Below are 13,763 nucleotides of genomic sequence, written 5' to 3' on the forward strand. Positions count from 1 at the left end.
GGGATGCTTCGTTGTTTTTAACATATTGCTTGATTTCATTTTTTCATTTTATATATCATATGATATATGATATGATTTTTATTTATATATTTCATTTATATATATCATATGAAATATGAAATAACTCCTGCAAATTTTGGTTGAAGAATAAAGACACCAAGTTTTATCTAAAAGAAAATGACTTCTGTGTGGCCACATAGTTTTAATACAGCTAATTTCAACTCTTTGAAGTTAGGCAATATCTCGCTTATCTTTGTAATGCTAATAAAATAATACTTTTAAAATGTTAATTGAATAACAAAATGAACAGATGTAAGTAAGTTCAGTCCTGAAAAACACAATCTACTTATAGCTTCTCAGATCTGGCTTCTGAGATTTTATAAAAGTAGAGATTAGCACTTATAAAACCAAAACCAAATGTTAATCTCAATGATAAATATTTCTATGTTTTAAATAGTTTGAGAAGAAAATCTCAAAAAAATTTAAAAATAATGCTTTAAAATCCTGGAACAAAGCAGCAAAAAATAGAAATTTGTTTTAAATTAATATTAAAACGTACGTAAAAAAATAATTTACTTGCAAATTTCAAATTTTACCCTGAACTCATCCAGAAAGATTTATCGATCACTTATGCATGCAAATTTCCAAAAACAGTTGATCAGCGGTCCCAACTTGGGCCACAGTGGAATCACCTGAGGACTTTTAAAAACTCTCCCTCCTCAGACCAGTGAAATCACAACTCAGTAGGGTAACAGAACAGTACTGATAGTGTTGAAGGTTTCAGTTATGCTAATGTGCAGTGAGGGTTACAACTCTTGGGATGGATATTACAGTATTTGCACTCAGAGCTAAACTTGTTTTTAAAGAAAACATTGAATTACTGAATTACAGGTGAGGCTTGAACTGGACCTCAATTTTCTGTAACATTAATGTCTAATCTGATCAGAAGATGCTTGGAGTGATTGGATTGAGTCTGGTTTTCTTATGTATGGGCTTTAAATATATAGCTCATGACTGGATAATGAACCTTCTATAAAGGTGACACACCTACTTTCTTTTCACAGGGAGGAACTTTAGTTGACTTTACAGTGTGTGCTGGCTGTACCAGGAGGACCTAGAAGCCTCAGACTAGCTTCAGGGCTCTCACGTTTCTATCAGAATCATGGGGAATACAGTCAGGGTTTTGTTAGATCAGAAAAACCTACCGCACACTCTAAAAATCTCACTGTGGAAGGTTCTTGGTAGGGAAGCCAAACTAACAGTACAGCAGTGGATTAAGCTCTAATTCAGCCTCACTGTCTGCAGAACTTTCACAATGTAGCCTGAGAACTTGAAGTTTACGACCCTTCTTACTACGCACCTCCTAGACCTTTGGGAACACCTCAACACGGGAGACTGTGGGCTACAGGAAAACCCCCACAGGGTATTCTAGTATTCATTCTGCAAGCTTCTGGATGTCACATTAAGAATATATTCTGTGTATAACCTAAATTTTGTGTTTTGATTATTAGAGTCTCTGGAAGAATTGTTTCATTAACACCAAAAAAAGATCTGAAAGAAGCTCCTTTAACTTATCCAGTTGTTTCCATCACTCCCACTGATGGAGGTATACTTTCCTCCTCCAAACATAACTTTAATTTGACCTTACAGCAACTCCACCTGCTGGAAAAGCCACTCACACATGTTTCAGAACACATTTTTATGGGAACTATACCACCAACTTCATAGGCGTTAATTGCTTCATATTTGCAACTTTTGTTAAATAAAATTTTCACTTTGTTTTTATTCGAGAGATGGTGGTATCTGATTCTTACAATAAAAGACAGAGTTTCTATTTGGAGGGAACTTATTTTGCATATGTCTCCACATGAGCTATCTCTCCACACTTGATGTACCACAGACAAAATCAGCACAGAAATCTGGGCACTGACTGGATTCTTTTTTTATGAAGTGTATTGGGGTGACATTGGTTAATACAATTATATAGGTTTCAGTGTACATTTCTGTGATGCATGATCTGTATATCGCATTGTGTGCCCACCACCCAAAGTCAAATATTCTGCTGTCACCATATATTTGACCCCCCCTTACCCCTTACTACACTCCCTCTGGTAAACACCATACTGCTATCTGTGTCTGTAAGTTTTTGTTTGTTTTTCTTGTTCATTTGTTGCTTTCAGTTTATGTCCCACGTATGAGTGAAATCATATGGCTGTTAATTTTTTCTACCTGACTTATTTCACTTAGCATGATATTCTCAAGATCTATCTATGCTATTGCAAACAGCCGTATTTCATCTTTTCTTATGGCTGAGTAGTATTCTATTGCTTATTATATGTGTCACATCTTTATATAATCTATCAAAGGGCAGTTTGGTTGTTTCCACGTCTTGGCCACCTTGAATAATGTTGCAGTGAATGTAGGGGTGCGCATATCTTTGAGAATAAATTAAAGTTTTCAAATTTTTCAGGTAGATACCCAGAAGATGAGTTGCTGGGTTATATAATAATTCTATTCTTAATTTTTTGAGGAGCCTCCTTACTGTTTTCTACAGTTACTTACCAGTTTATGTTCCCAGCAGCAGTGAGTGAGAGTTCCTATTTCTCCACAACCTCTTCAACGCTTGTTATTACCTGTCTTGTTGATAATAGCCATTTGGAACGTGTGTGAGGTGGTATCTCACTGTAGTTTTGATTTGCATTTCCCTCATAGCTAGTGAAGTTGAACACCTTTTCATGTAACTGTTGGCCATTTGTATGCCTTCTGAGGAGAAGTATCTGTTCAGGTCCTCCGCCCAATTTTTAAATAGATTGTTTATTTGGTGTTGAATTGTATGAGTTCTTGATATATTTTAAATATTAACTCCTTGTTAGACCTGTTGTTTGCAAATATCATCTCCCATTTGAGCAGTTGCCTTTTAGTTTTGTTGGCAATTTCTTTTCCTGTTCAGAGGCATTTTAGTTTGACATAGCCCCATTCATTTTTGCTTTTTGCTTTTACTTCCCTTGTCTACGGGGTCAAATTCATAAAATCTTCTCTAAGACCAAGGTGTATAAGTTTAGAACCTATGTTTTCTTCTATGTAATTTATTGTTTCAAGTCTAATATTTAGAGTTTTTATTCATTTTGAGTTAATTTTTGTATATGGGGACAAAAAGTTGTCTAGCTTCATTCTTTTGCAGGTAGCCTTTCAATTTTCCCAGTACCATTGCATTGTTTCTGGCCCCTTTGTTGAAATTTTCCTACATACATGTGGATTTATTTCTGGGCTCTCAATTCTTTGACTGGATTCTTGCATCCAGAAAACAAGGTCCACAGAGGGTGCCTTTTACCTTGAGTCTTTGCGCTCTTAAGATATTTATCTCAACTTTCAGGGATTTCCTAGAATAGACTCCAACCATGGAGGGAGGCAGATTGGCAGTTTGCCTGCTGAGCATCTGTCACTAAAGGCTCCATTCTGTGGGAAGTGAATGGGGTATTAATGTTCCAATGAATATATTCTCTGGAATTAGATTTTCTGTATCCATAGTTCTATTATATCACTTTGTAGTCATGTGACTTCAAGCAGCTATTGACCATTTTTATCGTGGGTGGACTCTAAGATAAGCCCTAGTAATTGCCTCCTCCTGCATTCACTTCCTTGCGTGATAGGACCTGTGAGCTGCTTATAACAAATATGAGTGGGGACCTAAAAAATTGGGATTATTTTCTGAATCATGGGCCCCTTGTAGTACAGGTTTCCCCTGCTGGATTTTCTAGGAGCCCATCTGTAACAGTATACCAGCTGCTGTGTTTGTGAGAGGCTGTGTTCGACTTCAGTGAATTTTTTTGGAAGACAATGCATTTGCCCATTTCATGATGGGTGATTTACTAGCACACCTGCTCACACTATGCTGAGTGTGGCAGGTTTTGACCAAAAATGGCATGATTCTAGGGGGTCATGTGCACCCCCCATTCAATCAATCTTGCTCTGAGCACCTTTTTTTTTTACTTCTCCAATGAAAAAAGTCCTCAAAAAGAAATGTTTTGTTGATGTAAATGAGGTGAAACAAAAAAACAGCAAAAATACCAAAAGGCATGAAAACTGATGAGTTCAAAAAGTATTTTGAACAGTGGAAAAAACCTCTTGATAGGTGTAATGCATCAAATGGAGAATATTTGGAAGGTGACTAAAGTTTAAACATGTAAGGATAGATACACAACATTTTATAAATAAATTCTGCATTTTTGCCTCATAGAATATGGCAAAGGACTTGTCCTGTCACTTTATGATTAAACTATTAAAGATTATAATTTTCACCTTGTCTGCAGACTCATCAGGGTTTGTACACTTTGGTAAAGCAAGTGGCCATAATAGAGAGACACATGTGGCAAAGAATTTAGGTGATCTCTGGTCAATGGCTGGTGCAGAAATGAGACCCCAAAACCAACAACTGTCAAGGAACTGAATGCTACCAACAACCATAAGACTGGGAAGTAGGTTCTTTCACAGTTGAGCCTTCAGATGAGACCCCAGTTCTGGCCAACACCTTTGCCACAGCCTTATGGGAGACCTTGAAGGAGAGGACCCAGCTAAACCAGGCTGACTTTTAATACTTAGAAACTGTGAAATAATAAATGTGTTGTTTTAAGCTGCAAAATTCGTGGCAATTTTTAATGCAGCAATAGATAACTAACTTACTCCTTAGGCTTAGTTCTTCATCTGCAAAATGGGCATAATAATGTATACTTCATAGGCATAAGAATAAAATGAGATCATTTATATAAACACTTAGCATTAAACACCATACCCGATACATAACAATATGGTTAATTATTGTATTTTTTTATTTTTAGAGAGAGAGGAAAGTAAGGAGAAAGGGAGGGAGAGAAACATCAATGTGCCAGAGAAACATTGATTGGTTGCCTCTCACACGCCCACAACCAGGGACCTGGCCCACACAGCCCAGGCATGTGCCCTGGCTGGGAACCAAACCAGTGACCTTTCGCTTTGCGGGACAACACCCAACACACTGAGCCATACTGGTCAGGGCTTATCATATTCTTTAAACATTATTTTAATAGGATATATGTATTTCAAGCATTGTTTTTATATTTTTAGCATGTTCCTTCTGTAGTTAACACTATTTATTTTTACATTTTATACTTTACTAGTCTAGTAATCTCACATTAGATGCTTGTATACTTTTTAAATTTTATAGTTGTTCTTAGATCACTTTTATTAAGTTTATATATTTACTTTCCATATTCTTTCTTTTATATCTACTTTTAGAAATGACATGCAGGGGACAGGAAAAAGGGAAATATTCTTGAGGATGGTGACCCAGACAGAATGGTTGGTCACATCCCCTGAATGTCCCTCCTTCATCAGACATCTTATGTTTTTGTCTTTGACACATCTTCTGTCAACTGACATTAACCTACGAAACCATTTAAACTGTCTTTTCATTAAAACAGTACACTAGTAAATGTAAGATTGACACAGGGAAACCTTATTTTTAATTATTTTTATTGATTGTAAACAGAAAACAGAGGCTGCAGGAGAGAGAGACAAAGAGGAAAACATCAATTTGTTGTTCCACTTATTTATGCGTTCTTTGGTTGCTTGTTTCTCTTATGTGCCCTGACCAGAGATTGAACCCGCAACCTCGGTATATTGGACAACATTCTAACCATGTGCGTTACATGGCTAGGGAGGCCTTGTTTTCAAACCTGAGGTTCTAAACATGATTGTTTTAGTACCAAAACAAATTGTACTTGATCAATTTTTACATTCCTAATACAAGGTTTTTTATTGCTGGGGTGGATCTCAGTGTTACCTAGTAGATGCTCAATAAATAGTGCTTGAATAGACAAACAAATCAATAAAACTGCCAAAATACTTTAGAGCTATAAAAGATACTAAAGTAATTGTCTTTGCTTTCAAACTTATTATTTTGCTTGTTTTTTCTTTTTCTTTTTTTTAGAAGTAGAACAATTTTTTTCAGTGTACTCTTCAATGCAATCCCACCAATGCATAAATACATATTACTACTTCAGTAATAGCAGAACCCTTCCTCCTAGGCTTACACTCCTCATCATTTTCCTCCTCACCCACAATCTCTCTGCCTTAAGATGAAAAACAATCCTCTCTGGCCCCTCAAGAGTACCAGTTACCCTTTAAGGAAAGGGACTGAGCCCTTGAGTGACACATTCTTAGTTTGTCAAAATGAGGTTGGGAGGGCTTCATGGACAGTGAGAGCCATACCACAGCTGAGTGGCTGGAAAAGTTTACAAAGCAAGAGGTAGAGGCCCTTCTCTCCAAAGACAGGCTTCTACTACCTCTTTGTAATCATCTTGGGGAGTTAAGGTAGATCAAGACAAGGAAGACAAAGTTGCAGCCCATGTGGACAACTGCATCCTGGCTTCCCCTCTGAGTACTTTAACACCTACTGAGCTCTGGCCCCTGGGTGCTGCCTGGGTCTGGCCCTACACTCATCCATGTTGGGAAGGCTGCTCACCTCTTAGCCACCATCCTTTGCCCCAACTTGGATTTGTCTTCTAGGCCTTTCCTTGGGTGTCACATTGTCTTATAATTCTTGATCCTTCTGTCCAGATTGGGTTCTTCTGCTTATTCTCAAAGTTGTTTACACTTCTCCCGAATCCGATGATGACCTCACTTGCTATACCCATACATCCCTGTGTCTTCCATTAACTGATCAGCTACCTGCAGAGAGGTGCCAAGCTCTGTGTTCCCAGGCTCAGTTGCTCTGCATGTACACAGACTATAATTTGTTACTTGAATAAGTTAACATATATTTACATGGAGCAGGGAAGTGATACTACACAGAAATTAAATGTATGTTCTTTTGCCACTTGCTGGCTTTCTGACTTTGGGCAAATCACTTCAGCACTATGAGGCACACAATTTTATGCTCTATAAAATGAAAATAACAAAATAGCTGCTTCATAGGAAACCTTTAAGAATTTAGTTAGATTTTCCACATTAAAAATATCTAGCCCTAAATTACCACAACCAACTTGAGCTCAAAGAATGTTATCTATGATAATAATAACTGTTATTAATAGCTATGAAAGTTATTATTATCATCTGCCCCTGTGTGTTTTGTCCTTCGAGAGTCAGAGATTTCTACCTTGTCAGGTAAGAACCTGAGGCAAAGAGCCAGATGCCTCTTTCTTCTGCCACATGCCAAGAGTCACTCCCAAGAGCCTCTTGTCCTCAGCCCATCTGATTACACTTGTATCTTGGATGTGCCTCTGTGGCTTTCCTCCCGCGTGCCTCAGGAGAACTGATAGAGTTGGCTAGAAATAGTAGCCTTTGCCTTCTGGCTAATTGCACGGGGTTTTCTGCAAAGAGGTGTGTCAAGCCCCCCATGTCGCATAAGTTTTCTTTGGCTCCCGTCACTATATAGTGTTCTCTGTGATTTTTATTTTAGCCTGTGCTCCAGGGGGGGGAAAAGCTCTATGGTGCCAAGAATATAGATTCTGAGAAGTAGTGGAAGCACAGGGACTTGCAAAGGTGTGAAACAATTGGTAATTCTTCTTTAGGGCCTGTATGTCATAGCTTATTCCTCTCCTGAAAAACAACTCCAATACAATCTCTCTGGGAGTCTCCATGAGGCCTTACCAATCCCCAGGGAAAAGGTGATCTTAAGGCAAAGGTGCAGATTTCCATAGAGAAGAAGAGTGTTTGAACTAGACAATCAAACACTGTGTTGACAGTGGTCAGGCCTTCTCTCATTGTAGAGCAATGCTTATTCCCTTATTCTAGCTTTCTGCCAAGAACTCATTACCACATTTTCTATCTTCCAAGAGATTATCTGACAGTTTGGACACAAGAGCATGTATTATTTGTATGCATATTTTTCAATATCAACCCACTTTTTAGTTACCCAATAAATATTTATTGAATGAATACTTGTCATGCACCAGATTCTTTACTAAAAGCTTTGCATCTCTTATCTCATTAATCCTAAAATACTATGAGATTGTTAACAGTATTCCCATTTTACAGATGAGAAAACTGAGTCTCAGAAAAGGTAAATGATTTACCAAAGAACGTAGTCATTGGAAAGTGGAGAGAAGTCTGTTAATAATAGTCTCTAAGCTTTTAAAAAGCAGCAAGACTCTTCTCATTTATTTTCTGTAAGTATGTAGCTAGATATGCAAACAGGCATAAGACATAGAACAAGTGATTTTTTTATTATAAAGTATTTCTTTTTCTGATAACCAAATAGATTAAAAGTCTATATATTATATATCTGTATATTGTATAATATATCTCAAATAGAACACAATTTCAAGTCAGAAACCCAGGATCTGGTTTTGGTTCTGCCATCAGTGTGGAAAATTACTAACCATTCCCACCATCGGGTGCCTTTATTTGTAAAATACATGGTTACACTGGGTAAATCACTACAAATGTTGGCCTGTGATGAAGTTTGTTAAGTCTGCAGTGAAATGAGAAAAATTAGAACAGTGGATATATTTGCATAAATTTATTTATTTTATAAATCTGTTAAAGTGGCTTGTTTTTATGAACGATGGGAACGTTTCCCCTTTGACATCCTTGGATGGCAAAATTCAAGTGTGCCCTCCATAAGAGGACCCTGATATTAAAAATACATGTGTATTTTTACTAATTCATAGACCCAAAGGTCTGGGAACCACCACACTAGGTGATCATTAGTGTCCCTTCCAGCTCCAAAATTCTATCCTTTTGTTAAATCACAAATGATATTTAACTGATTCTAAAGGAGAAAGGAAGAAGAGAAAGCATTATCACCTTTTTTCTTGTTTACTTCAGCATTTCCCCAAAGGTGTTCTGTTGAAAGAATGCCCCTGGCAAGCTATAATACAAGAAAAGGAAATAAAAGGCATCCAAATAGGAAAGGAGGAAACAAAACTGTCATTGTTTGCAGATGACATGGTAGTGTACATAAAAAACCCTATAGACTCCACCAAAAAACTGTTCAACCTAATAAATGAATTTGGCAAAACAGCAGAAAACAAAGTCAATATCCAGAAATCAAAGGCATTTTTGCATACCAACAATGAAACAGCAGAAGCAGAAATCAAGAAAAAAAGCCCCATTTGATAAAGCAAAAAAAAAACAAAAACCTAGGAATAAACCTAACCAAAGAGGTAAAAGACCTGTATGCAGAAAACTACACAACACTGAAGAAAGAAATCAAGGAAGACACAAACAAATGAAAAAATATACTGTGTTCATGGATTGGAAGAATTAACATCATCAAAATGTCCATACTACCCAAAGCAATTTACAGATTCAATGCAATACCTATTAAAGTACCAATGACATATTTCACCGACATAGAACAAACACTTCAAAATTTATATGGAACCATAAATGACCCCAAATACCTTCTGCAATTTTGAGAAAGAAGAGCAAAGTAGTAGGGATCACAATACCTGGTATCAAACTGTATTACAAGGCCACTGTAATCAAAACAGCCTGGTACTGGCACAAAAACAGGCACATAGACCAATGGAACAGAACAGAGAGCCCAGAAATAAACCCAAGTCTCTATGGTCAATTAATATTCGACAAAGTGGGCAGCAACATAAAATGGAGTAGAAATAGCCTCTTTCAACAAATGGTGTTGGGAGGACTGGACAGCTACATGCAAAAAAAATGAAACTCGAGCACCAACTTACACCGTACACCAAAATAAATTTAAGGTGTATAAAAGACTTAAATATAAGCCGTGACAGCATTAAACTTCTAGAGGAGAACATTGGCAGGAAAATCTCAGATATTTCACACAGCAACATTTTTATTGATATGTCCCCTAGAGCAAGGGACATAAAGGAAAGAATAAACAAAGGATTTCATCAAAATTAAAAGCTTTTGTAGAGCTAAGAAAACAGTATTGAAAGAAAAAGAGAACCAACTATATGGAAAAACATATTTGCCAATGATACCTCAGACAAGGGTTTAATCTCCAAAATATATAAAGAACTTACATGACTCCACTCTAAGAAAACAAGCGACCCAATTAAGAAATGGGCAAAGGACTTGAACAGACACTTCTCCAAGGAGGACATATAGAGGATCCAGAGACACATGAAAAGATGTTCAATATCGCTGTCAGAGAGATGCAAATTAGAACTACAATGAGATACCACCTCACACCCATCAGAATGGCCATCATAAACGAAGCAACAAATAACAAGTGCTGGAGAGGTTGTGGAGAAAAGGGGATCCTAGTTCACTGTTGGTGGGATTGCAGACTGGTACAACCACTGTGGAAAACAGTATGGAATTTTCTCAGAAAATGAAAAATCGATCTGCCTTTTGACCCAGCAATTCCACTGATAGGATTATATCCTAAGAACCCTGAAATACCAATCCAAAAGAACCTATGCACCCCAATGTTCATAGCAGCACAATTTACAATAGCCAAGTGCTGGAAGCAACCTAGATGCCCATCAGTAAATGGATGGATTAAAAAAAAAACTATGGTATATTTACACAATGGAATTCTATGCAGCAGAAAGAAAGAAGGAGCTCCTACCCTTTGCAACAACATGGATGGAACTGGAAAGCATTATGCTAAGCAAAATATGCCAGGTGGTGAAAGACAAATACCACATGATCTCACCTTTAACAGGAACCTAAACAACAAAACAATCAAACAAGCAAAATATAACTAAAGACACTGAAATAAAGAAAAGGCTGACAGGGACCAGAGGGGAGAGGGGAAGGAATTTCAGGGGGAAAGGGGAAGGGTTTACAGGAACAAGTATAGAGGACACATGGGCAAAAACTAACGGGGGTGAAAATGGGGGGGGCGGGGAGGCTTGGAGGGGGTGGGCTGGGATGGGAGTATAAGACAGAAAACTGTACTTGAACAGCAATTAAAATAAATTTTTAAAAAGAATATGAATCACACCCTGTTTTCATTTACATAATAAAGAACATTATTCTTAAATATATTTTTAAAAGATACCATAGCTATTCCACCAGAAAAGCAGTCTTAGGCAAATGAGTTTGGGAAACAATAGGTTTTAAAAAATGGACAGGTTTCTTAACTAAAAATTCTCAGAAGCTATAAAATTCTCAGGTTCACTGTGACTCTCCACAAGCAGGTAAAGCATCAGCGCTTCCTCAGTCACCAGAAGAGAGCAGTTGTTATCGCCTAATCACCGTGAGTGAGGGCAGTACATGCCCCTGAGATAAATTTGAGGAAGGCGACTTGAGCTAAAAGAAAGTTCCTCAGTAGCTTTCGCAGTAAAGAAAAAATACAGCATTACAGACAAGGAAACTTCCATTTATTCTATATTACCAGAATGATGGATATTTTCAGAAAATGCAAAAGAAGGCTGAATAAAAATACTTTGGATTAAAGTGTAACAGACTAACCAAAGGTTTCATGGCTGTTTCGACAACTTTTTTAAAAACCGTAACAAAGAAAGGAAAATTGTGTCAAGAGATTTGTATCCAGTGATTGCAACGTAATAATTAAAGCACTTGGAATTTACAGAAATCTGCAGTAAGAAAATTGCAGCTACCATCTCTGCCCAGTGAGTACAAGGCAAAATAAACCAAGGTAAGAAATGGAGCCTGAGAAAACTTCCAGGTTCCTCTCAAATTGTGTGTCCTTATTAAATATTTCAGCACCAGGAACAATTAATCCTGAAGGCTTGTGGCTCATAATTGATTTATTGAAACACTTCTACTATGATCAAAGAACAAAATTCTTGACAGAAAATAAAAATCTAATAGTGTGTACTTGTTTTTATTTTCCTTTGCATAATTATCCAATCAGAGTTGAGAAGCTTTACTTTGCCCTTTTGTGTTTCTTTTTACGTGATCATGTAAAACACACTCAGGAGACAATTTTCACTTGGGACCAGATGATCTGGGAGTAAACTATCCACAGGGGGCACCTAGGAAGCGTCTTTGGGGTATTACGACGCTCACAATCTTTCTGTCTGACTGTTCACACACCCAGGTTTTCGACAAGCCTGTTGCTCCGCATTACCTCCAGTATTTTCCATGATCACTGTCCGGTAAGTTTCAGCCTGTTTTTCCTAATCCTGCTGACTACAGCAGTCTGCAGCCGTAAAAAGCCTTCTCAGACCTGGAGTTGGCTTAGAAAAGTGCCTTTGCCAAGAAACAAAAAAGCACATGTAACATTTATATTCAAAGACAGAAGAGAGAAAAGCTCTTGTTTGGGTGCTGATGGGCTTAAAAGATTGCTTTTAGGGTGTAAGTTTCAAATTTTTAATTTTCTTCTGATGACATTTGTAAACAAAATACCAATACTAAAATGAGATCACTTTAGCCAGGAAAGGGGGGAGTGTCCTGCCCAGCAGATCAAACCCTGGTCAAACTCCGCTGGAGCAAAGTGTCTCTGTGAAGTAGCACATGACCCTACACACCATTCCTAGAATCCTACATCGCCTGAGTTAACAGGAGGGGCAGGCTTTACACCAAAGAGTCAAGAATTAGCTTCTTTAAAGCCTTAAGATAGTACTGGTTTAGTCTCTGGGAAGGGGGGATAAAAACACCAAGCAACTCTTTTTAACAGACTCCAATACCCATCTACACGATTTGATTCAATATACAAATACTATAGCTTGAAAATATATCATTGAAACTTCTGTGAAACATCTGCTGAACCTAATAGTTGATTTTCATTTTTGCAATAAAGAGATCCAAATAAAAAGTACATCACGGCAGGGAAAAGAAAAGTAAGATTTAAGTCACACCTTCACACATTTGAACTTCAACTCTCCACCATATAACTCTGTTACCCCCATCTGGTAAAGCAGATCCCATTTAACATCAACATTTCAAAACAAGCATCTCAAAAATTATTTTTAAAACACAAAAGATCAGAGCTACTTGCCTTTTGGCAATTTCTGTGCATTTCCCAGGGCTAGCGCAATACTTCCACAGAGAAGTAGACACCCCAAGCTGGAGAGCATGTTGCATTTGCCACCTCACACGGGGACTGATGCTGGTGGGTGTCCCGCAGCTCTGGAGCTGCATTTAAGTGGACTGTCTCCCAGTGACAGGCGGGCGGCTGCACTGAGCTCTGCCGTGGGCTTACTCACAGGGGGTGGAGACAGAATGACATCACACCCTTTCTCACACACATACCAAAAAAAAAAAAAGGCACAACAGCGAAAACATATCATAATATTTCCTGCTAGATTAGAACTGTCTGTGTCTTTCTCTGTGATACAAAAATCAAACTTATGGTCAATCTATATGTGTGAAAGAAAATGTATTTAGGCAATTTTGAAACATTGTTTGAGCTATTCTAAAAAAAAAAAATCCAGAAAAGACCTACTTAAAACCATTGGAATGCTGAAAATATAAAATAAAACCTTATTAGGAAGAAAACTGTTTTTAATTATCTAGTACACTAATCAAATTCTTCTTTTAAATGGGAGTAAACTCATAAAAATATTCTTTGAATCATTCTACAGTTCCACTATTATGAGAAACATTTAAGAGTAAATAGTTGGCTATATAGCTATTCATTTTACATATATACATATACACACAGAGAGTTGTATAATACAGATACTCTATCCAATAGATGTAGAGACGCAGTAAATTCACTGTCACCGACTATCCGCAGCTCTGGGCCACGTTCTGTAATAGTATTTTTGCCTACATTATGCTGTGCAGTGCCTGTGTAGGAGATACCGTGTTATCCCCACTTCACTGGTGAGAAAAACGGAAGCTTAGACAGGTTAACTGTTCTGACAAAGCCAGGGCACTCT

General features: G+C 37.5%; 1 protein-coding gene across 19 annotated transcripts in view; it reads right to left on the reverse strand.

Moving 5' to 3' along the window:
• ABI3BP (ABI family member 3 binding protein) overlaps positions 1 to 13,062 on the reverse strand; it is a 243,178-nt gene extending 230,116 nt beyond the window's left edge. For all 19 annotated transcript variants that reach the window (XM_053670249.1, XM_053670259.1, XM_053670260.1 and 16 more), the window contains exon 1: positions 12,878 to 13,062. In XM_053670249.1, the coding sequence (XP_053526224.1) occupies positions 12,878 to 12,956 (79 nt within the window). In that variant the 5' untranslated portion in view covers positions 12,957 to 13,062. The remainder of the gene's footprint in view (positions 1 to 12,877) is intronic.
• Positions 13,063 to 13,763: the final 701 nt, after the last annotated feature.

This window comes from Artibeus jamaicensis, unplaced genomic scaffold (assembly GCF_021234435.1).
Source record: "Artibeus jamaicensis isolate MK-2021 breed Jamaican fruit bat unplaced genomic scaffold, CSHL_Jam_final contig_558, whole genome shotgun sequence".
NCBI lineage: Eukaryota > Metazoa > Chordata > Mammalia > Chiroptera > Phyllostomidae > Artibeus > Artibeus jamaicensis.